The sequence below is a fragment of the Sphaerodactylus townsendi genome, linkage group LG06 (assembly GCF_021028975.2).
Source record: "Sphaerodactylus townsendi isolate TG3544 linkage group LG06, MPM_Stown_v2.3, whole genome shotgun sequence".
NCBI lineage: Eukaryota > Metazoa > Chordata > Lepidosauria > Squamata > Sphaerodactylidae > Sphaerodactylus > Sphaerodactylus townsendi.
The window spans coordinates 112634112-112659442 of record NC_059430.1 but is presented as its reverse complement, the minus strand read 5'-3'; the positions used below and the strand labels follow the sequence as shown (position 1 = coordinate 112659442).

General features: G+C 48.5%; 1 protein-coding gene across 1 annotated transcript; it reads left to right on the top strand.

The window, feature by feature from the left end:
- The first annotated feature begins 5367 nt into the window (after positions 1–5367).
- On the top strand, positions 5368–21769 carry FABP3 (fatty acid binding protein 3). Its single transcript, XM_048501147.1, has 4 exons — positions 5368–5665; positions 15479–15651; positions 21157–21258; positions 21466–21769. The coding sequence occupies exons 1-4, from the start codon at positions 5593–5595 to the stop codon at positions 21517–21519; spliced, it is 402 nt and encodes a 133-aa protein (XP_048357104.1). The 5' UTR covers positions 5368–5592; the 3' UTR covers positions 21520–21769.
- The last annotated feature ends 3562 nt before the right edge of the window (positions 21770–25331 follow it).

The following is a 25331-nucleotide window of genomic DNA, read 5'->3' as shown; positions in this document are numbered from 1 at the left end:
TGGTGCTCAGTTTGATCCTGGCCTCAGCGAGGCTTGGATCAAGCTTTAAACTGTAGACTGGAAGCCTGCCGTGTAAAGCTGGACCCGGGCCAGCTGAGGCACAGCTGTTTCTACTGAGGGCAGCCCCAAACAGCTCCACGTGAAGATCAGGGGCGAGGTGAGCCGACTGGCCTTACTCTCAAACTTCATGTGGAGATTGGGAGCGGCACACAGCTGTGGAGGTCAGCAGGGGGTGCCCTGGGGGTGCCCTAGGCGCCGTTTTATAACATTTACGCCCATCTCCAAGGTCTGTGCTGAAAGTTTTTCATGTTGTCTACTCCTGATCTTTTTCATGGAAGATTGTGGGTTTTGAACTTTGGACTTTCGGCCCATCAAGCAAATGCTCCACCAAACTTCTATCAAGTTGTAGCTCACATGCTTTTCACGGCAAGACAAGCAAAGGTGTTTTGCTATTGCCTGCCTCCACATAGCAACTCTCGTCTTCCTTGATGATCTCTCATCCAAGTAATGACCATGGCTGATCCTGCTTAGAGACAGCGTGGTGTAGTGGCTAAGACCAGGTAGATTCTAACCTGGAGAACTGGTTTTGATTCCTCACTCCTCCACCTGAATGGCAGAGGCTTATCTGGTGAACCAGATGTGTTTCCACACTCTTACATTCCTGCTGGGTGACCTTGGACTAGTCACAGTTCTCTTGGAACTCTCTCAACCCCACCTACCTCACAAGGGGTCTGTTGTGGGGAGAGGAAAGGAAAGGAACGTGTAAGCAACTTGAGTTTCCTTACAGGAGAGAATGGTGGGGTATAAATCCAAACTCCTCTTTCTCCTCAGGCAAGGCATTGGGCGCAGTTCCAAAAACCACTGGGAGATTTCAGCCACTCCCCTCACAAAAATAGTCTTCTTGCAGGGCTTTAAAGATGACCGCCCCTGCAATAATGAAGAAGAAGAAGAAGAAGAAGCAGAAGAAGAAGCAGAAGAAGAAGCAGAAGCAGAAGTAGTAGTAGTAGTAGTAGTAGTAGTAGTAGTTTGGATTTATACCCCACCTTTCTCTCCTGTAACAGAGACTCAAGGTGGCTTAAAAGCTCCTTTCCCTTCCTCTCCCCACAACAAACACCTTGTGAGGTTAGGTGAGGCTGAGAAAGTCCTAAGAGTACTGTGACTAGCCCAAGGTCACCCAGCAGGAATGTAGGAGTGCGGAAACACATCTGGTTCTCCAGGTAAGCCTCCGCCACTCAAGTGGAGGAGTGGGGAATCAAACCGGGTTCTTCAGATTAGAATCCACTTGCTCTTAACCACTACACCACACTGGGTCTGGGTGCAGAGCAACCGGAGACTGTGGCCTCTGTAGGGATCAGTTGGTCTGGATTGAGTCCATCTGGCTGCTCCATCCACTGGTGGGTAACAGCCAGCAGCCTTTGGTGGACTTGGCGGGTCAACACAGAGCAACCCTGGTGAGAAAGAGAACATACCCTGGGAATTATTCCTTAACAAACAGCCTGGGGGGCAGACTGGTGTCCTTGTGGGAACTGTTTGAATTAACATTGCCTCCTGTTGCTGATCTATCAAAGAAGTTCAGGCACAGCTGTTTCTACTGGATATTTACCATTTTATTGTTGAAGGCTTTCATAGCCAGAATCAACCAGCTGTTGAGGGTTTTCTGAACAGTGTGGCCGAGGTATGGTAGTTTTAGCTCCTAACCACGGCCACACAGCCCAGAAAACCCACAACAGCCAATTCACCATTTTTATCGGCAGCCAGATCCCAAGCTTTGTGAGAATCTACAAATGGGATTGAAGAAGGAGGAGGAAGAGGAGAAGGAGGAATTTGGATTTATACCCTATCTTTCTCTTCTGTAAGGAGACTCAAGGTGGCTTACAAACTCATTTCCCTTCCTCTCCCCACAACAGAGGTAGGTAGGGCTGAGAGAGTTCCAAAGAACTGTGACTAGTCCAAGGTCACCCAGCAGGAATGAAGGAGTGCAGAAACACATCTGGTTCACCAGATAAGCCTCCACCACTCAGGTGAAGGAGTGGGGAATCAAACCCGGTTCTCCAGATTAGAATCCACCTGTTCTTAACCACTACACCACAATGGCTCTCATCCATGCACTGGTAACATCTACATCAGGGAGCTGCCAGTTTCAAATGTTCAGATTTTAAGAAGTCTCTTTTGGTTGCTCGTGTCTTCTGATGTTCCTGCTTTTTAAGGAAATGGGTTATCTGAGCATCTTCCAGATGGTGGCTGGAGGGAGTTGCTTCGGTGACCCGCTGTTGTCGAGCAGTGGGGGCTGGAGGATTGGCTAATTCTGCTATTAATCGGTTCATGGTAGCTGCTGTTTTGAAAGAGCTGCATCCAGATAAGATGGGAAGGCCAAGCCTTGAATGGCTTTAATGGCACAGATGGAGGGAAGGCAGCATGGAGTAACCTGCTCTCACTGGATCTCAGAAGCAAAGCAGGGTCAGTAAACTCTGCCGAGGAAGGCTGTGGCAAACCACTGCTGCTTCTCACTTGCCTTGAAATCCCTTGTGGGGTTGACAGAAGTCTGCTGGTATCAGGGCTTCACACACAGAATGGCAGAGGTGGACAGCCTATAGGGACATTGGGTCACCGGTGTCCTTGGGCGCTTGCCACCGGGGTGCCCCCCAGCCTCTGTGCAGGCCTCCCCAGGCCCTGCTGGCCTGCATGGAGGCCAGGGGGATGGGGCTCAGCCTGCACAGAGAGTGGGGTGGGGGGCAGGGCTCAGCCTGCATGGAGGCTGGGGGCAGGGCTCCGCGGCAGGTGACCCTGCCCCCGAGCACAGGGGGGCGCCCAGAGAAGGGGTTGTCTCCGGGCACCATTTCCCCCCAATACGCCTCTGCACAATAGCATGAACACCAGAGCCTTTTTCTGTATTGTTGATCAGGCCCCGCTCCCTGGAGCCTAATGGCACTGCTGATGCTGGCCGGTCTAGCAAGTGCTCATCTGGGTGTAGGGTTGCCATCCTCCAGGCAGGACCTGGAGATCTCCAAGAATTACAACCTATCTCCAGACAACAGAGATTAGTCTTCCTGGAGAACATGGCCACTTTGGAGGGTGGGCTCTAGCACTGAATGGCATGGAAAAAAGGCACGGTGAAGTCCCTAATGCGGATGCCACCGTGCCTGCAAACACTAGCACAGAGGCTGATGGGAATTGTAGTCCATGAACATCTGGAGAGCTGCAGGTTGCAGACCCCTGTCCTAGCACCATGGAATGTTTTACAGAGTGAATGTGGCCAGATGTGTCTTCTGCCCAGCAGGGTTTCTGATTGGCCACTGGAGATTTGATGGGCTTATCAGATTTTGGCAGCAGCTGGGAATGTTCATGCCTCTTGCCGGACCAAAGCCGAGCCTCCTGTTCTCATGTGGTCCAGCAGCAACCCGGGGATGACTACAGAGATCACACCTTTGGTTTAACGCTGCCGCTATCTAGTCTAAACAGAGAGACCTCCTTCAAAATCCATTGACACCAACGGGCTGAAAAGGGGGTTGCTCTGCTTTGGATGGCGCTGAGTCCACAAAGCCAGTTAATCAGTTCATCAGAAGTCACCCAGAAGAAGCCAGAAAGGTTGCAGAGAAACAGTGTGGTGCAGTGGTTAGATTGTCAGGCTAGGATCTGAGAGACCCAAGTTCGAATCCCCACACTGCTACGGGTGACAGTCATAGGCAGTCAGCATCACATGTGCCTAGACGCAAAGATGTGACACAACGCTGGTGCCCTGTGCAGCACAAAACCACTTTCCCCCTTTCACAAGTAGGCTGTGGTGCAATATGTTTCTTGTCGGGAAATTTTCAAAGCCATTTAAAGAACTGGGAGTGGAGGGTAAAATGGGGGGGGGGATTCCTGGATATATGGGAGGCTGGAGCCTGGGGAGGACAGGGTTTGAGGAAGGAAGTGACCTCAGTGAGATACAGTGGCTTAGAATCCCCCCTCCAAAGCAGTTAGTTTCTCCTGGGGAGCCGATCACCGTCAGCAGGCGACAGAGGCATAAGGGGGCGGAGGGAATGGCGCCTGGGATAACATGTGTTCAGGCACTGCGCCCCACTTACCTTAGCCGGCAGAGGAGGGTGACGGTGGTCCTGGGCAGTCTGTCGGGGCCAGATCGAGGGGTAACTGGCTAGGATCCGAGAGACCCAAGTTCAAATCCCCGCTCTGCTATGGAAACTTGCTGGGTAACCATCTGCCAGTCATATGCAGCCACTAGCCCGCTGGGTACCCCACCTGGTCTAATGGGTGGCGCCCAGGGTCAACTGACCCCCTTGTCCCTCTGGCACAGTGGTTCTCAACCTTCCTAATGCCACGGCCCTTTAATACAGTTCCTCTTGTTGTGGGGACCCCCAACCATAATGTTTATCCATTTTACAGATGGAGAACACTGACGCAGAGAGTCTTAGGCGACCCCTGTGAAAGAGTCGTTCGACCCCCAAAGGGGTCCCGACCCCCAGGTTGAGAACCACTGCTCTGGCAGATAATGGCAATGGTGGACTGGACGATCAGCTGTAATTCAGGGAAATCTCTAGGTCTTGCTAGTGGGGTATCCACATGGATGCTCTACAGGCACCTCATGGTTTCCCTTACAAGTCAGCTTAAAAGAGCATATACCGGACTCACTGGAAAAGACAACAGTGCGAGGAAAGGTTGAAGGCAGATGGAAAAGAGGAACACACACACCCTTGCTATAAAGCAAGTCAGGGCCTGAGGTTTGCAAGGCCGTCCACCACACGGTGTTTTGGAGGACATCGATGATGGCATTTCACACAAAAAACACCCTTAATCCAGGTCATGGGGAGAAAGTGAAGGGGCCCGACCGGCTGGGAACCTTCTCGCATGGAAAAGCCCAGATGCAGTTGGGAGCTTCCCAGAGCCCCCTGGTTCATTCTGCTGCTTCACTCCCAACAGTTCTGCCGCACCGGGGAAGAACCTGCCCAGGAGAGCAGGCACTGGAGTCAGGGTGCCCGGAGGGTTCAATCCTCCCTTTTCTGAACCGTGGGAAATAGGGCATCGCCCTGCGATCTACGTCTGTCTCCTGGCACAGAGTGCAAAGAGGCGCGGTTAGGATAGTGCAACCTGCAGCCACCTTGCACTCCTGGACACCTGCCATCTGGGAGGTCCCGGGTTCGAATCCCACCCCGATTCTGAGAGGCCACCTAGCCCATCCCTCTTGGCCTCAGCTGCCCCATCTGAAAAATGGGAATGCTAATGCCCCCCACCCCACCCCCCAGCCCGCCCCAGTCGTGCGCCTGTGCTCTTCTCATACCACCGAGCCTGTCTGGTAGCTTCGGAGCCCTGCGGGAGGAGGGAGGGAGGGAGGGCGGTGCAAAGCCGGGTCGACTCTGCAGAAAGGCCTGCGGGCTTCTCAGCGGAGGCGCCGGGCAAGGGGGGTCCGCCCCCAGTGCCTCCTGCGGCGCGCCTCGCCTCGCCGGCCGCCCCGGAGCTGCCGTCTCCCCGCCCATGTGAGCCAAAGCAAAGCCGCGCTTTAAAAGGGCCGCCCTGCCCTGCCCTGCCCGCCCGCCCGCCACACCGCCGTCGCTCGCCTTTCCTGCGGCTGCTCCAGGCGCGATCCCGACACTCGCCATGGCGGAGGCTTTCGCCGGCGTCTGGAACCTGGTGGAGAGCTCCAATTTCGATGACTACATGAAGGCCATCGGTAAGGCAGCGAGGGGGTGTGGGGGAGAGAGAGAGAGAGAGAGAGAGAGAGAGAGAGGGCTTGCCAGGGCTTTGCGATGGCCGAAGGTGCAGCTGGCCACGCGACCGACCTTCCTCAGCCGTGGTTTGCAGCAAGGACAGAGCAAACGTCCTCGGGACGCTCCGGCGACACCAGCCCGCCTGCTTGCCTCGGGGCGCGTTCTCGACGGCCATCTGCAGAGGCCTCCCGGCGCCAGCCACGTGGGGGCCGCTTTGCTCAGCAGCAAAAGGGGGGGGGGGCTGTCGGCTTCCCGGGAGATGCTCTGAGAAACCGGCGGTGGGCGAGGGTAAAATTCGTGATGGGGGGGGGGGGGGGGAAAACGTCTCTCCGGCGCCTTCATTTGCCCATCGCGCCATCTCTTCCTCTGCAGCCGCATCGTGAAAGAGCCGGGGAACGTGAAGCCGAATGACCCTCGTTGCAGTTGCCAGCTCCGGCTGGGGAAATTCCTGGCGATCTGGGGTGCAGTTTGGGCAGAAGGGGTGGGGGGTTGGGCGAGGGGAGCGGGGTATAATGCCCTTGAGCCCGCCCTCCAAAGCACCCATTTTCTCCAGGGGAACTGGTCTCTGGAGTCTGGAAATCGGTTGTCATTTTCCGGGAGGGCTCCAGGCCCCCCCTGGAGGTTGGCACCCCTACCTTTCCCGGCTCGAGGGCGGCGTGTCACCCAACGGGCAGAGAAAAGTGCTGTGTGAACTCGCACAGGGCGGAGGACCAACCAGGAGGTTCGTTTATAGGCTCTCATTTCCCACCCAAGAGGCATCATGGCTGGACGTGTGTCCCTGAGCAAAGAGAACCAGATCCCCACCCTTTATTATTATTCAGTATCATTATTGGCCTCCTAATTGATGGGTTTTAGATTCTGGTCCTTCAATCGCTCCTTAACTTACAGCTGGTGGTTGCATTGCATGCTATGGACTCCAATATTTGTTTAAGGGATTTATATGCTGCCTTTCCCGAGACCAGCTGTGGGTGGCTCACAAGAAAATAAGAAATCCCATAAAGCAGTGATAGCGAACCTTTTTGAGACCGAGTGCCCAAACTGCAACCCAAAAAACACTTATTATTGCAAAGTGCCAACAGGGCAATTTAACCTGAATATTGAGGTTTTCGTTTAGAAAAAATGGTTGGCTCCAAGGCGTGCGTTACTCAGGAGTAAGCTTGGTGCTACTCGGTGGCTTTGCTTTGAAGCAACCATGCAACTCTTCGAATGGGTGAATCATGACCCTAGGAGGGTTTACTCAGAAGCAAGCCCCATTGCCAGCAACCGAGCTTACTCCCATGTAAAGGATCGCGCTTTAGTTCTTTGCATGAAAATCAGTGGGGTTTAATAGCGCTTAACAGAGTTACCTATACTGCTTCCCCAAAACTAGGTCTTAGGTTTAATGCTAATAATCAAACCCAGCGGCCCAGGCCAGCCTAGATGTGTGGGGGGGGGGGGCGAACTCTGTTTGCATGTGCCCACAGAAAGGGCTCTGTTCCACCTCTGGCACCCGTGCCATAGGTTTGCCACCATTGCCATAAAGGAAAACTAGCCTTCCTCCCATATTGTCCAGCCCGCTGGCTGAGATCGGCTCCTGAGGTTTTCTCCCTGTATCCCTGGTGCACAAAACAAGGCCAGTTATGTTCATTTCCCTGGAGGCTGACCTGGTTGCCTACTTTGCTCTCTTTCAGGCACCAGGCACAATAATTTCTTTTAACCTAGGCTTGTAACCAAGAGTTACCATCTTTTTTTAGCTGTCTCGGAGTCAGCTACTAGCCCACCATCTGTTTTCTCTAGATCATTTTTGACTGCTCTGTGTTTATACGTCTATACTCTGGCTTGTTTTCTTAACAGCTGGTTTTATTAGCATTTTTTAACATATGTTGTTTTTTATCTGTATTGCTGGGAATTTTGAATTTGTGTCAGTGCTTTGCTCCGTTTTACTGTTCTAGTTGTGACTGTTCTAGTAGGACTGGAGAGGCAATACAGAGTCATACAGAGCAATAAACCACAACCATATTTGCAATACTGAAACAAGACATTGAAAATGAGGCCAAAACAATATGGACCGGCCTAGAAAAAATATCCATGAAACAGTCTTTATGCAAGAAGCAGACCAAAAAGAGCCTTTTTGAAAAACCTTAATTTAAAACCTGGACCAAAAAGAAATGTCCCGGCCTGCCACCCAAAGGGAAAGGGGCATTCCCAAGGCACGGTGCCACCACTGAAAAACCCCTGTCTCTACTTGCCGTTCGCATCACCTCTGCAGGACAGATGTACAGAATGCAGGGCAGAGGGAACAATCTTGCCCAGCGAGCTGCCCAGTTATACTCTTTCCCACTGAAATAGGATAGTAGAATTGTATATTAATCTCCCATTTCCTGGACAGTCTTTGTTCTAGAGCAGGGGTCTTCAAACTATGGCCCTCCAGATGTTCATGGACTACAATTCCCATCAACCCCTGCCACCATGGCCAAGTGGTGGGGCTCATGGGAATTGTAGTCTGTGAACATCTGGAGGGCCATAGTTTGAAGACCCCTGCTCTAGAGTGCTCCGCTTGGGTCCTAGTGCCTTGGGGACAGAACTAGGTAGGCCCCAGGACCCAAATGGAGCATTCTAGAAAAAAGAAGGTTCAGGAAATGGGAGATGAATATACAGTTCTACTGTCATCTTTTGGTGGAAATAAGTATAGTTGCTCTTAATGTGTTTATACTTTTAAAAAATCGTGTGTACTGCTTTGGACTTGGTTGAAAGGCTCACAACAACCCTGTGAGGTAGGTTTCATTACAAGATAGGGACTCAACTACATCATCCGGGGAGCATCCTGGCCGAGTGGGAATTCAAGTTCTGGTCTTTGCGCCACAGCCCCCCTCCCCTGCCCTCACCAGGCGTGCTGCTTCTTGCTTGGGCTCCCATACCAGCCTGGATTTGGGCTAAGGAAAAGGACTGGGTGTGTGTGTGTGGGGGGGGTGTCCATAGGGGAATTGGGGAAGAGTTCATGGCATTGTGCATCCCCTTTGCTTAGTTTTTGCTCCCCTTAATTCAGCATGGGGGATGTGGCATGGTATAGCCCAGTCATGACACTTGGATGGAAGACCACCAGGGAAGACTTTGCAGAGGAAGGCGATAGCAGCCCACCTCTGCTTCCCACTTGCCTTGAAGGCCCCTCATGCAGGAGGCAGGGGAATCACTAAAGTTGGTTCCAACTTAATAGCGCAATATGGTCAAAAGTGCTGTCAAGTTGCCGATCCCATAGGGCGCAAGAGACAACCAGCCATTCCCTGCCTCTGTGTAGCAACCCTGGTCTTCCTTCGTGGTCTCCCATCCAAGTAGTAACCAGGGCTGGCTCTGCTCAGCTTCCACGATCTGATGAGATGGGGTTGGCCTGGCCCACCCAGGTCAAGACGGACGATATGCTCATATAATTCAACATGACTAGGGCAGCTTTTGGCTAAAATGTTTGGCGCCTTTTGGTGCAAAGGGAGGAACGCCATCAAATCTTGAAAGTCCAGACCGCTGCTTCATTAGCCTTTCTCACTGAACCAGTCCTGGTTCCTGAGGGACCAAGTGGCTGGGTTCTGCTAGCAGGCAGAATGGCGTAGCCAAGGCCTGGGGTCCAGTCCGCTCAGCAATGTTGCTTGCAAAACATGTTGGCCAGTGGGCCCGGAAGGGCAAATGAATGCAGCAGCTGAGATCCCGGGTTGATCCAGGTGAATCTGCGGCCGGGGGTGGAATGAGCTTTTCAATCAGTGCTGGGATTGTCCTGTCCCTGATTTGTTTATGGCGGTGCTGCTGTGTCTCTAGCGCAGAGGGCAAGGACTCCCGGAGGTGCAGCTGTTCCTGGCAGGGTGGGGCCATAGCTGCGAATTTTACCTTTGGAATTCTACTCTTCCTAAAGGCACAAAAGTCCTGGGGGTGGAGATGACAATCTGCTCAAATCGAAGTCTGAGGACAAGTTAAATCACAGCGAGGGATGCCTCGAAGCACAGAGAGAATATATCTTTGTCAGCAACCTAAGAACTAAAGCCTTTTTTACAGAATTGAATTTCCTGCTTACCCTAACTCAGGAGTGTCCAACTCTGGCGCTTCAGATGTTCATAGAGTACAATTCCCATCAGCAGGGGTTGATGGGAATTGTAGTCCATGAACATCTGAAGCGCCAGAGTTGGACACCTGTGCCCTAACTAGGGCTTGTCACCAGCATCTAGAAAGGCCAGAGGGCCAAGCCCAGCCAGCTGAGTGCTGGTCAGCTTTCGTAGTGCCCTACTCAGATGCCTCAGGATGTGCCTACTTTTGGGAAGGGGGACAGGGAGGCCTGGCTCACCGTCGCCCATGCTATCTTCAAAGAGCCTCTTTCTCTTTTGCTGTTCTTCTACGGCAGGGGTAGGGAACCTGCGGCTCTCCAGATGTTCAGGAACTATAATTCCCATCAGCCCCTACCAGCATGGCCAATTGGCCATGCTGACAGAGGCTGATGGGAATTGTAGTTCCTGAACATCTGGAGAGCCGCAGGTTCCCTACCCCTGTTCTACGGCATAGGTGTCAAACTCGCGCCCCTCCAGATGTTATGGACTATAGTTCCCATCATCCCCTGCCAGCATCATGCTGGCCGGGGATGATGGGAGCTGTAGTCCATAACATCTGGAGGGCCATGAGTTTGACACCTGTGTTCTACGGAAAGGCAATAATGCTAGAAAAAGCTGAAGGCAGCAGGAACAGAGGAAGAGTCATGATCAGATGGATTGATTCAATTGAGGAAGTTATAGGCCTTCGTTTGCAAGAGCTGAGCAAGGCTGTTAACGACAGTTCAGTTCAGAGGACCCTGGCCCTTTCTGCACAAGTCACGGAAAACAATTGCAAACCATTTGGATCCCCCCCCCCCCGCCCCGTTGTTAGTTTGTCCACACTCACCCTCTCAAAACGCTTCCTGACTGCCATTTTGTGATTCTTCTGGTAAAAAAATTATTGGTGGATTCAGTGTTTTCGTACTTCATCCTGCGAATCCCTGTACATTTTGGATTCGGTGCTTTGTAGAATTATCCCCCCTCCCTTTAAAAAAAAATCAGAACTGACTAAATAAACTGATGAGATGGAACGGAGCGAGCTCAGAAAATGGCACCGGGGAGGTAGTCTGGGAAATGCAGAGAGGTTTAAAAGAGATACACACAGCAAGTCAAAACATCTGAAAAAGTTTCATCGAAAGAACTGCTGGAAAAGCGGATGCATTTAAAACACCTTGAGGCGGGAAATAAAATGTTTTGAGGTGAAAACTATCCAAAACGTCCTGCCTTAAAATGTTTTAAAGCGTCTGTGTGGAAAGGGCCACTGATTCATAGGGTTGCCATGAGTGGAAAATGACTTGACAGCATGTAACACATTCCTCTAGGTCAACTACTGGTTTTAAGGGTTATGGCAGATGATCTTCAAGCTGGCTTCAGTCCCAGGGTTTCTGTACCTGGGGGTACCAAAGGCTGCTCCCCCTGCAGTTCCTTCAAGTGATAAATGGGAACTGGCAGCCAGTTAGGAAAAGCTCACCCCAAAGGAATGCAGCTCAGAGGGTTCTTTCCCTCTCCCCTGCCACAGTGCCTCCAGGCCAGGTTGCTTGGAGAACTCTTATCGTCAGCCCACCCTGTGCAAATATCCAGGCCTCCTTGAAGCACGCTCAGTATGGAGCCACTTGGCTCAAAAAAGTAGCTCTGCCAACCCTTTCAGCATTTTCCCGAGCAGGCTTGATTTCCCCATGTTCTCAAGTGGTGGACGCTTGGCCCAAATCCCACCCTTACAGCGACAACAGGAAGGTCGCAGATTTGATTCGGATGGATGAAGACTCCGTTCTTTTTCTACCCAGCCGTTTCCCCCACACACACACACACACACACCTCAAGCAGATCTCAATCTTAGTTGATCCACCTCATTCAGAGAAGTTTTCTGTCACGCTGCTGACCCCTGCTAGATGCAGGGAGGGTGGGATTAACAGGGCCGTAGTCTGGTTTAGCCACAACAATGGATAGCACAACCCGCCCCACTCCCCACGCAACTTTTAAACTTTTCCATAGAACTAATAATAGAGACAAACTATGCAATCGCCTTTCATGGAGGGTTTAACGTTCAGACATTCGGTTCAGGTTTTGCTCCGTTCTTCGACATCTCTCTGAAAAGGCAGTTTCTGTGCAACGTATTTCAGTATTCACTTGCTCAACTTATGCCCTGTTTTTTAAAAATTATGGATGGCAATGTGTGTGATTTGCGTGAAGTGTCACATCGTAAGTGACAGGGCTTGCCAAGTGGGCTATGTATAGCACGAGCTCATCAAAACACAAAGGGAAAAAGTGTTAGAGTGACTAACAAAATAGCTACATGTTCCTTCCCCTCTACTCTCGATTCACACGTAGAATCATAGAGTTGGAAGAGACCACAAGAGCCATCAATTCCAACCCCCTGCAATGCAGGAACACACAATCAAAGCACTCCTGACAGATGGCCATCCAGCCTCTTTTTAAAAACCTCCAAAGGAGGAGACTCCACCACACCCAAGGTAGTGCATTCCACTGTCGGACAGCCCTTACTGTCAGGAAGTTTTTCCTGATGTTTAGGTGGAACCTCTTTTCCTTCACCTTGAACCCATTACTCCTGGTCCTAGTCTCTGGAGCCGCAGAAAACAAGCTTGCTCCCTCACCAACGTGACATCCCTTCAGATATCTAAACATGTCACCTCTTAACCTTCACTTCACCAAACTAAACATACCCACCTCCCTAAGTCTCTCCTCACAGGGCATGTATTCCAGACCTTTTACCATTTTGGTTGCCCTCCTCTGGACCCATTCCATTCCTACCCACATACTAAAAAGATGAGCACCTTAAACAAGTTTAAGCATTTCCAGCACTTTAAACACTGTGTATGTACTTCTGTGGGTTTGAATCCACCTCTTGAAAGTAGAGGGCTGTTTGCTTTTGCTGTGACAGGCTTATCGTGACTACCCAGAATATAAAACCGGTTTCCACAATGCAAAATGTTATACATTATCACAAAGGGGGAAGGGAGAGTATGAGAAACTGAAATGGAGGGACTGGAGAGAAAGAAAACGATGCAAAAGGCAGAAGTGTCCATTGCAGACTGTTGGCCTGCAAACTCCTTGAAGAGACTCCACAACTCACAGTCTGTGTTAAACATCAGGTCAGCCACCCTGAAAAATGGAGATATTTAAGGTGTGGGTTTTCTGGGTTGCATGGTCGTGTTCCAGTAGCATTTTCTCCTGACGGTTCACCTGCATCTGTGGCTGGCATCTTCAGAGCATTATCTGAGGATGCCAGCCACAGATGCAGGCGAAACGTCAGGATAAAATGCTACTGGAACGCAGCCATACAACCCGGAAAAACCACAACACTCTAGTGCAGTGGTGGCCATGCTGGCAGGGGCTGATGGGAATTGTAGTCCATGAACATCTGGAGTGCCATAGGTTCGCCACCACGGCTCTAGTGATTCCGGCCGTGAAAGCTTTTGACAATACACTGGAGACATTTATTCATCTCAGCTGCCTGTACTGTTGCTTAAAGCCCTCAAATTAAGCTTTTGGGCAATCAAATCAGTCACACGCACATGCACACACCATGTTCTGTTTTCAGTTTCACAGAGGGGAAATCCAGAAGGGCAACATCATTACCAAATGACATTAATTCAATTGCTGGTGCCTGTTTTAAAGCTCCTGGTGGCTGACCCCATTTCTCTCCAACAGTCTCCATTCCCCTCTTCTCTCCTTTCCCCTGGCTGCTCCATCTTGAAAGCTCCCCTAAATTATCGGCCCTTTAATGACTGCAACATTTTCATATTTAAAACTGGTATTTCTTCTCTGGTTACTTTTAAGGATAGTCCCAACACTTTGCATGTGGGAATTACTGTTATTAGGGCAGGATTATATGTATCTGGGCTGCTGGTGTGGATGGAGATCGGTGGAAGTAAAGTAGAGCAGAAGTAGGTATTGGCAACAGATTGGGCAGTTTGTGTTTGGAAAGTGGAGAAATGTCTCCGCCCGGACGCGTGCAAATGTGCCTCCTCCTCCTTCCACTTGGGAGGTGGGAAAAACAGGTGCCCAACTACCCAAAACACCCCACACTGTGCCATGCAGAGAAACACATCTGACTATGACATGCCTCTGAAGATGCCAGCCATAGATGTGGGCATTTACTAGAGATCATGGCCACACAGCCCAGAAAACCCACAACAACCAGTTCATTCTGGCTGTGAAAGCCTTCCACAATACATTCTTTTCTTTTTTAAAAAAAATGAGCCATAGGCAACATTGTAGCAATTCAAGAGAACCCAAATATTTCAATGAACCCACCGTGTGGCATTAACAAGCTAATTTTTCTATAGGAACTGAGCTAGATTGTTTATAGGCCATATGGAACTAAAGGTGAAAGGCCACATTGCAAGAGTTAAAAGTTACATGCCACCTTTTTGATCCCCTCTGACTAAAAGTCCTAACTTTCATGGCTTTTTGCTAGTAGGGATGGGGACAGTTCTGGTGACCCGTTCTCCCCTGACAGAGCAACCCATGCTAGAGTCACTGGTGGGCGAGGAAGCCAAATGGAGGTAGATTGTTTTTATTTTTAACGAATACTTTTGCTATCTCAACCTCCTCCCAAGAAACTCAGAATGTGCCTTGTCCTGCTCCCCCCAACACCTTATGCTTACAATAATGTAGATAGATTAGACTGAGAGGGAGCGACTGGCTCCACAGGAGCTGCTGTTAGAAACTCGACTCTCAAGTGCCTACTTCTCTGAGAATGCAGAAGTGCTGGGAAGGACACCCAAAGGACATTCTCATCCAACATAACTTCCCTCCCGGGAGGCACGCCAACCCGGGAAAGATTAGCCATTGCAGGTTAATACCTGTTCACCGCTCCTCACCATTTTGACATGACCCAACTGATCTACCTTTTGCTTCCACTCCTGTCTTCGTCTTCTCCTAGTTCAGTGATGGTGAACCTTTTGGGCTCAGCGTGTCAAAAAACTCAGAAAATGCCTAACTTGACTCTGTGGGCGTGTCACCCCTGAACCAAACACAAGAGAAACAATTCTTTACATATTCATTTATTTTAAAAAATACAGTCCAATCATGTGTGGTGCTCTGTATTATATAAAGAAATGTCAAGTAATTACAAAAAAGGGACTGAAACTCAAGCAGGGAGAATAGTAGTTGTTGGGTACTGGTGAACATCGGTGGGTCACACGAAATCTCGTGGTTTGTCGCTTTTGACATATGTGTCAATGGTTCGTCATCACTGCCCTAGTTTGTAAGACTACCCGAGTTCAAGACAGGGGTCTTGCTTGACGTTCAGCTGCCTCTAAACTTTATGAACTGATGTATTGTCAAAGGCTTTCATAGCCGGGCTCAACTGGTTGGTGTGGGCTTTCCGGGCTGTGTGGCCGTGGTCTGGTAGATCTTGTTCCTAACGTTTCGCCTGCACCTGTGGCTGGCATCTTCAGACACACTTCCCTCTGTGATACACCTCTGAAGGTGCCAGCCACAGATGCAGGCGAAACATTAGGACCAAGATCTACCAGACCACGGCCACACAGCCCGGAAAGCCTACCACAACCAGTTTATGAACTGTCATTTGCTGCAACTCACTCAAGGAGGCAGTTTTTGATAGGTGCAGAGAGCATCTAGGAACTGGTCTGCCACAGGTATAAAATGGGGCTTCCCTGAAGTTTGGAGTAATTAATAATATATGTCCACTCTAAATGTCGAAGTCTTTAAACGGCTGGTTTCTGGTCTCCTTGATCCTCCCCGCAGGTGTGGGATTTGCCACAAGACAGATAGCGAACCTGACCAAACCCACCACAATTATTGAAGTCGACGGTGACAAGGTAACTATCAAGACCCAGAGCACCTTCAAGAGCACAGAGGTCACCTGCAAGCTGGGAGAAGAATTTGATGAGACAACTGCGGACGACAGGCATGTCAAGGTGAGGCTCGGCCTGTTGAGCATCTCTCCGTGTGTCAATCAGGAGGTGCGGGTTGGGCCGGGCAAAAGGAGTTCAAACTTGCCCTGATCTGGATGGCCCAGGCTAGGCCAAACTTGTCAGGTCTCAGTATCTAAGCAAGGTTGGCTCTGGTTAGCATTTGCCACCAAGGAAGTCCAGGGTTGCTACATAGAGGCAGGTATTGGCAAGCCACCGCTATTCATCTCTTTCCTGGGAAACCCTACAGCAGTGTTTCCCAACCTTTTCGACATCACAGTACCCTTGACCTCACTCTTCATATCTCATGGTACCCCTGCCATCCCCTCCCAGTGCCCCTGCTTGCCACCCCCCCCACCTTCCCCTCCCAGGGTGAAGGGAAGCCCTGGGGGGAGGGGCTGTTGACCTTGCGGCAGGCCCTGGGCCAGCGCTACGTCCTTGCTGGTGCTGGTGGGAGACACTGCAAAAGTGAGGGGGGGCGGTAGTGTTGCCGCGGTACCCCTGGGACATGGGTACCATGGAACCCTGGTTGGGAATCGCTGCCCTACAGGGTCATCCTAAGTTGATAGCGACTTGATATGGCTTCACACATGCATGGAGACCCAGCTCGAAATCAGCCACTGGCTTGGATACTTACAATGAAAACGGTAACAGGCAAGTTCTCTTCCACACTTGAATGCCAGGGCTATGTTCTGACATCATGCGATTTAGAAAAAATGGGCACAAGCCCAGCTTGTCATAGCATTTGGCTCCGCCACACACACATCTTCGTGCACCAAGAATTGCTGTTTCAAGAATATCTGCAAGCATCAGTCAGCTACTGGGGGTGAGATTGAAGGGCGCCCATATTTCTTAAGTTAGAGTTGGGAGGCATTGGAAAGGAGAATGCCAAGGGAGATTAAAATGTAGCCTGATCTGGTATAGAGCAGAGTCAGACACTCAAAAAGGTCTTATTAGTTTTAGCTTTTGAAGGCATTTTGGGTGTGGCCTATTGACACTAGCAGATCTTGTTTTACTAAACCGTCAAATACTTTCTGCTTTATTCTCACAGATATACTTTGTCTGTCCACACATACATTTATTTAGATCAGTTAAACCATCAGTGATTAAAAAAAAGTCTATTAAAAGCATCTCTGTCCTATCAAAAGCTCACAAGCAAAGAAGAGCATCTCATAGATTTTCCACCAGAAGGGTGTGTGTGTGTGAACTGTAGCGGGCGTGCTAAGGACAAGCTGGGCAGCTGACCTTCCAAAGGATATAATTTGCCTGGCAGACAGCCGGAGGGTAAACAACAGTGAGAGTAACATGACCTAGGCTGGGGCTGGCTGCAAAGCTGTGGAGGAATGACAGACAATTGCCATTCATTGGGACTAGCCAATAAGGGTCCGTTTTGTGGTTCAATCCAGCCCCTCGGGGTACTGTCTACAGCAACCTGTTGCCAATCTAGAGGCAAGAAAGCTACAGGGGGAAAAAAATAAAAAGTCCACAGTCTGCTAAGCAATCTGGATTGTGATTCTAGCTTATCACCCCCCACCCACCCCCTGCCTGCCCAGTATGGCCTCATCTGCCAGTTATGGCCCGCTAACTGTCAACCTCTGACTTTCCCTCTGGCACAAATGACCTTACCTGGCATCTACGAGAGCCTTAAAAACGCCTTCAGTTGATATTCCTATGAAAAATATAATTCACACAATTCCAGCCTCCTAAAGGGAGGACTGTCTGGCTATGCCTAACAATTTGCTGCTACAAGAGCAGCTTCATAGAATGTGCTCCGTACGGAAGGGTTCTGTTTCTAGGGGGTGCTGAAACACTGTTTTGGGTGCTGTATTTTTCAATGGGGTTTCAGCTGCAGCTATTGTGTGTGTGTGTGTGTGTGTGTATTTTTATTATGGACGGCTACGGAATTTTTCACTAAGTACTAAATTTGGGATAAAAATCCCAGAATAGAGAAACAGTTGAATCTCTCACCCCCGTCTGCCTCAGTTCATAATTTGATGAAAAGCCCTCTTTGATTCCATTCAGCAAAGCGGAGTGTAAGTGTTTTAATAAACGACATCCAAAACTCATGTAGCAGCAAGTTGTAAGGTATATAGCCGGACTGTCCCTCCCTTCAGGAGGCTGGAATTATGTTTTTCATGAATTCTATTTTGTATAGGACCGTCAACTGAAAGCATTTTTAAGCCTTTGTCTTAATAGTTTTAACTGGATTCTAAAGCAGTTCAAGCACGGCCGGAAGCAGCGATATCTTTTTGAAATAAGATATTGGAAAAGATACAATTTGATTGCCACCTGGGTTTAAAGGAAAGGCTACCTGTAACATCTTTCAATTCCCTGTTACAGTAACACTAGGGAACCCAAAACAGTCTCAAAAAATAAAGCAACTGTGTCTTTAACTTGGCCTTCCATCCGTTAAGGTTCCAGTTGTTTGACTGACAGGCTTTCATTCACAGTCTTATTTCCAGAACGCCCCAAGTCCTCCAGTCCCAGCAAAGGGGCCAATATCCTGTTCTAGACCAGGGGTAGGGAACCTGCGGCTCTCCAGATGTTCAGGAACTACAATTCCCATCAGCCCCTACCAGCATGGCCAATTGGCCATGCTGATAGAGGCTGATGGGAATTGTAGTTCCTGAACATCTGGAGAGCCGCAGGTTCCCTACCCCTGTTCTAGACCAAAGCATCCAATTCCAGAGGCTCTGGAAAATGTGGCATCCTCTCAAGAGGCACGAGAGCTTTAGAAAATTCCCAGAATTAACTCAGTTCAGCTGCCGCACCCACTTGTAAGAACATGCAGAGAGATCACAGGAAAGAACAGTTATCTGCTCTTACTTCATCTTAGTTTGGCAACCGTTTGCTTGAACTCAGTTTCCAAATCTGTAAGAAGACAGGCTGTTGGCAGGATGAGAGTAGCGGTGTAGGTGCAGTGCACGAAAATAACAGAAACAGTATCTAAAGGTGAGCCCAAAAGAACGCTGCAATTGCTGCCTTGCTTTAGGGATTTAAAATAGTTTAGGGTTTAATAAGGGCGGGTTTTAATAAAGACTTCCAGGTGCGTTGTTCTTATAATTGTTTCTATGACAACTGAGGAAGGTTCAATCAGCCAAAAGATATCTTGTCCTTTTTTGGTCACTGACATCTGTTATCGATTGTGTTTGGAATTGTTACAATCTCTACTGACTTTTAAGATGTAGCCTTGTTTTCAGACCTTGGTGTTTCTAACTAATATTTTTGTGTACACATAATAATAAATATGTTTATTTTGTGATATTCACGGCATCAAGCTTTGCTTGTTTCCAGCTCAAACTTTGTGGTCCTTGTATTGTATTGTTTTGGTTGAGTTTTCCTTTTGCCTTTTTTTAGTTGGATTTAATAAATGCAGACTATAACGAACCTACCTCCACTGGAATCACACCAGTGGAGGGCCAAGGGAAAAAAATTAATTAAAATTCTTTCTTTTTAGTTTTTGCCAGTTCTTAATTATAAATGGCACACGATAGGCTTTTCTTTTAGAAAACAACAAAACAAGAATTTATTTACAGACAGGAGTTAAAACTGTTCTTTTTAAAGTTTGTGGTAAAGCATAAGCTATACCCATTAAGTTGTTCTTAGAACCATCCCTACGCTCTTTAGAGACTTTTGGCTTAGGCCATTTCTGCAGGGGCGGAATATGGTGGCCTGGGGACGGCAAAAACGCCATCCCCAGGCCACCATTCGCACAGGAGGCACAGCTGCATCGCAGCCGCACCGCCCTTGCGCCACCCGACCGGTGCGAAGCCTGCGTTTCGGGAGTGCGCTGGGAAGCGCACTTTCCCGGGAATGTCGGCTTGAAGCCGCTGCCGTGCTTCAAGGCGCCTCCCCCCCCCCACTCCCTCCCTGCACTTACCTTGTCCCCGAGCCTCCGGCGCGTCGCCGAGGCCTGGGGACACGCCCCCCTGCCCTGCGACGTTGGAGCAGGTGCGCAGGGCCCAGTGAGGCGGTGATCTCAGGCTCTCGGGCGACGCGCTTTCAGAGGCCTGCTGGGGACATGCCTGGTCGGCCGGTGGTGGACGGCGCTTCTGCATGCCCGACCAGCCAGTCACGCTTCTGCCTCCAGCGTCGCGGAGGCGAAACGGCCATAATGTTTTTCCTCAGGAAATTAAGCTTCCCACAGGTTACAAACACAGTGCTATACAGACAGTCTCCCCTTTGGAGTGCCTGTCACACACACTGGGGAGTACAAGATTTTCTGCCTAAACTAACAAAAAAATCCCCTCCGTCTACATTTACCATACCCTCAGGAGCTTCACGGCGTTCACAGGAGCAGCAGTGGCGTAGTGGTTAAGAGCAGGTGTACTCTAATCTGGAGGAACCAGGTTTGATTCCCTGCTCTGCCACTGGAGCTGTGGAGGCTTATCTGGGGAATTCAGATTAGCCTGTGCACTCCAACACATGCCAGCTGGGTGACCTTGGGCTAGTCTCAGTTCTTCAGAGCTCTCTCAGCCCCACCTACCTCACAGGGTGTTTGTTGTGAGGGGGGAAGGGAAAGGAGTTTGTAAGCCCCTTTGAGTCTCCTATAGGAGAGAAAGGGGGGATATAAATCCAACTCTTTTTCTTCTTCTTCATTTTGGAGAAGCATTTGCCCATTCCTATGTCAGGATGAAAGGTGCAGGGTCTAATCTTTTGGCGCTTTGGTTAAGCTAGGAAGGTATCTAAAACAGAAGCTGGGCACTGCAAAGGGCAACACGCTGTCTTGAAAATCCAAACATCTACCAAGGAATGAATTTATCACTGCTCTCCTGAGCAGCCACTTCCTCACACTTCAGATCAGAAGTATTTGTTTATCCTCTTCAAAGAATAAACTGAACTCAGGATTTTAAATAGCTACTTGCTTGATGTACCAGGGGGGCAAGTATAAATTGCCTTCCAAGGACCAGGTGGAAACAGAGAGCTAGTTCCTTTTCTTTTAGGCATCAATGTGCCATAAAATGACTACAGTAAATACGGGTGGCTCCCGACTTGGCTAGCCCAAGCGTCTAAAAAGCTAAGTAGGCTCAGCTGCAATTAATGCTTGGATGGGAGATCGGCGAGGAAGTCTAGGGTTGCTGTGGACAGGCAGGCAATGGGAAATCACCTCTGCTCACCTCTTATGAGTTGCCATAAGTTGGTTGTAACTTGGTGGCAAAAAAAGAGGAAAAGACAGATTGACAGAAAGGCTAGCGACTGGGCTTACTAGCCAGGTTGGTTTAGATTCTTTGTTTATAAACCGCTAGACCTCTGACTAGAGACTGAATGTTCATGGAGTGCCAGAGTGGTGTAGTGGTTAAGAATGGCAGACTCCAGTCTGGTGAACTGGGTCCAATTCCCGGTTCTTCCACGTGAGTGGCCAACTTTTAATTTTGAGAGCTCTCTCAACCTCACCTGTCTCATAAGGTGCCTGTTGTGGGGAGAGGAAGGGACAGCGATTGCCATCTGCCTTGAGACTTCTCATGATTGAAAAGCAGGGCCTTAAAACCAACTCTTTTTCTCTTTCTCTAGTCCGTTGTGACATTAGATGGAGAAAAACTCACCCACGTGCAGAAATGGGACGGAAAGGAGACATCGCTAGTTCGGGAACTGAAGGATGGAAAACTAATTTTGGTAAGAAGGTCGAAGTGCAACTCTACTGAAGAAGTCTGTGGCCTGAGCAAAGAAGTTAAAGATTTGAGAAGAAAACTGCTTAGAGGGGTAGTTTCTAGTTACGACCTTTTTAATCGGGCCACCTCAGATACACAAAACCACATCTGGCAAACAGGCGATTTGAGTCCAATGGGAGTTCAGAAATCATTGCTGTCTTTTCTTTTTCAGACTCTGACCATGGGCAATGTCGTCTGCACTCGAACTTACGTCAAAGCGGAATGAGAGCTTCTGACCACCGGTCGTTCAATGCCAACTTCGTTGCCAAATTGCCTGCAGGCGTGGGTTTGTTTTTTTTTTGTCCAGTGTTTTGTATAGTTATTGAACTTTGGAAACCCGTTCAGTATCTGACTCTCCTCACGACTACCTGTCCAACTGATCTGGAGGTTCTTCTTGCTTTGTAAAAAAAATATTTAACACTGGGGGGAGAAACGTAGTGTGGAAAATAATAAATGGAAGTTGTTACGCAACGGCATCTGGTTGTTTGTGTGCATTTTGTTCTTGGCGCTTTTGGGATCGTAGACAATATAATATGGTGGATTTTGGGGTTTATCTACCTGATTTGTATAATCTCACGCTTGTTTGAAGGCTCGATGGTGACGGTACTAATGTTGTGGAGGCAGCTCTGTAGCTAAGACATGCTGAGCTCTTTAAATCTGCAGATTCATTTAAGAAGGGTTCCAAGCTGGGAGGGAGGGAGCAGTGGCCTTTGACCTTCTGCCCATCCCACTTCAGACAACAAACATTTCCATTGTTAACAGGAATCAAAGCACATTTTGAAAAGAGAGAACCTGGAGGCAGCCAAGGAGAAGCACATCCATTTTGGGGGAGGGGATGACTGCCATTCTGAAGGCTGGGGTTTTGTTTGAAGAAAAGAAAGGAGCTGGGGGGAATAAGAGGAGGACTAGGAAACCTCCATTATACAAAAGTATCACTGTTCAGCTAGAGTTGATTGGATAACTAAATGGATAAAGGAAGATAAAAGACACACCGTTAACCATCCAGAGTCAGCATGGTGTGGTTAAGAGCACTGGACTCTTTGGGAGAACCAGGTTTGTTTCCCCGCTCCACAAGAAACCTGTTGGATGACCTTGGGCCAGTCACAGTTCTCTCTGAACTCTTTCAGTCCACCTACCTCACAGGGTTTCTGTTGTGGGAAGAGGACGGGAAGAAGTGTGTAAGCTGCTTTAAGATTATTTACGGCTGAGAAAAGCAAGGTATAAATCCGAACTGCGTGGTGTAGTGGTTAAGAGCAGATGCACCCTAATCTGGAGAACCAGGTTTGATTTCCCTGCTCTGTCTCTTGAGCTGTGGATGCTTATCTGGGGAACCAGATTAGCTTGTGCACTCCAACACATGCTAGCTGGGTGACCTTGGGCGAGTTACAGTTCTTCAGAGCTCTCTCAGCCCCACCCACCTCACAGGGTGTTTGTTGTGGGGTGGGGGGAAGGGAAAGGAGATCGTAAGCCCCTTTGAGTCTCCTTACAGGAGAGAAAGGGGTGATGTGAATCCAAACTCTTCTTAGCTGAGCAATCCTTTGTGTCAGTACCACTGAGTATCCAGATTTAATTGAATAGAAGGAAAGGGATGGGGGAGGATTGCAACTATGCCATGGACAATTTTGTAATTGATACCCTAGATCCAAATTAGCTCCTGGAATATAACTGTTGGCATATAAGATCAAAAGACTTTAGTATGGCTGCAAAGGATTTTGAGGAGATCTGGGAACGTCTACTTACAAGTCTTTGGTACGTAATGGACAAACAATTATCACCTTAGCAATACATACCACCCTTAAGGGGAAAGATTCCTTGGTTCCAGTACATACAGATTAAAGGCTTCCAACAAATTAAAGGGGAAATAAGAACCTAGCAGACAGGTACTGAAAGATTAACATTAGCCAGGGAAAGGAATATATATTTATAAGATATATAATTGTATATTGGTTGTTAATAGTAAACAGCAGGAAAAAAATGGTAAAGCTCTGGACAAAAGATGCGAAAGCCACAGTTACATCCAGAAGTTTGGGCATTCATGTTAAGAACTGGTTTAACATTCTGTGTAAACCTCTCAGCCAAAGAAAGTTTAACAAAAAGGCTATACCAGTGCCAACTGTCACCCCTTACATTGGCAAAAAAAAAATCAAGGGAATAAAGGGGATCGTTGGATATGTGAAGATATCAAGGCAAATTGTATGCATATAGGTGGAAATGCAGTAGTGCAGTAGAATAGTGAAATATGAATGCTATGGTCATCTCTCAAAGTATAAGGAAAAAGTTATTATCTCCTAAGGTTTTCCTATTCAATTTCATGGATTTTTTTCCTAAAGTAGTCCATGAATTTGTTCTCAGTGCTGTAACATCAGCAAGGTTAATTCTTCACTGAGTTTGGAACAATATAATCCCAGAGGAGGAGGAGTGGTTGAAGAAATCAGCTGAGTGTATGTAAACTAACCGGCCTATTATGTGGTCAAAGGTCTGGAAAGTTTGAAAAAATGGAATGTTTTTCTGTCCAGAATGAGAAGTTAATTCGTTTATTGTTTATATTTTGTTTGTTTTTTTAAATATTAAATAAAGGAAATTAGTTGGGCAAGCAGAGGAGGAGAAAGAAGGTAGCCATTTAAAACTCTCCAGCATATGTGCTTATAATTGCATGGGTTAATTATTAGGGTGAGTAGGAAAAAGAGTCACCAGGGTGTGTGTTAACTAAAAGCAAAGCTTATTTTTTATCAATTATGGTTTTGAGCAATCAGAGGTAGGGTGGTAGGGTGGTAGGGTGGAAAAAGAGTGGGATGAAAGGAAAAGTACTCAACTGCTTGGGAATCAGTACTGCCCAGAAAAAAGAAATTCAATGTACTTTAAAAAAAGAGCACTCTAGGAACAAAAAAAGTTCACTTTAAGAGGAGTTATGATTTCCTACATTAATCCAGCCTCCAAAACATGAAAATTACGAAGGATACTTTGTCATTCTTTGAGAAATATAAACAGGACAGAGTGCACATACTCCCAAATACTGTACTCCTTTCAGCGTCAGCCCTCTTAAGGCCAGGAGGAGGCAAGAAATGCGACAATTTATAAAAGGGTGCTAAGAATGAAGTTTATTTAATTACCTGTAAATCCAATTTACCAGGGCTCTGAAGCCACTTATCAGGCATTAGGAGATCTCAAACATTTATATTATGTTAAAGCTGTAATAACTCAGCAATTTCAGGAGGCTGTTCTATTTATTCCGACACGGTGTGACACAGAAGGAAAAGCTACTCTCCGTAGACATAATTGCCTAAGGATTGGAACGCGTGGCAACGACTTGCTTCCCACCGCCTTCCCTGCGACTGAGGAGTAAGCCAGAATGGTAGGGAGAGCAGCAGGAAGCCGGCCTCCCTGCCAAGCCTGCCACCACTCTTCCCCCACCCCAAACAACAAGCTGGGCCTAGCAGGGAGATCAGCAGGAAGCCACCCTCCCAGTAGGACTCACCAGCACACTCCCTAATCCTGAGAACCTTCTACCTTTCACTGTTCAAATTGGCTAGAGCAACACAACTTAGGGAAAGACTAAGAAATTAGAAGTGAATAAATAAAAAGAAGTATATTTAGGGTTTATCAAAGGGGTGTGGTATACTTTTGGGAATGCAGGCACTAGAATTCCCAATTTTAAAATATATAGGAGCATTGCATGTTAGAGCCTTGGGTATATGTACAATGATCAGAGGCATACCAAGATAAAATGGCACCTGGGGGCAACACCTACTCCTGCGCCCCGCACTTACCTGAAGGAGCAGCCAGGCGGGGCACCCCCAGAGGTGGGATCCAGCAGGTTCTCACCAGTTCCCGAGAGTGGGTTACTAATTATTTGGGTGTGCCGAGAGGGGGTTACTAATTGGGTCTGCTTTTCCGTTAGAAATTCCATTATGTCCAAAAATCATAAAGTCCTGTTGTTTCCTATGTGGCTGGTTAGCGAAGGTAGAAAATGGGATAATTCTCCCTGTTGGGCTGTTTTAAAAACATGTTTTAGAAATATGGTAAAGTTCCTTGTTGAAG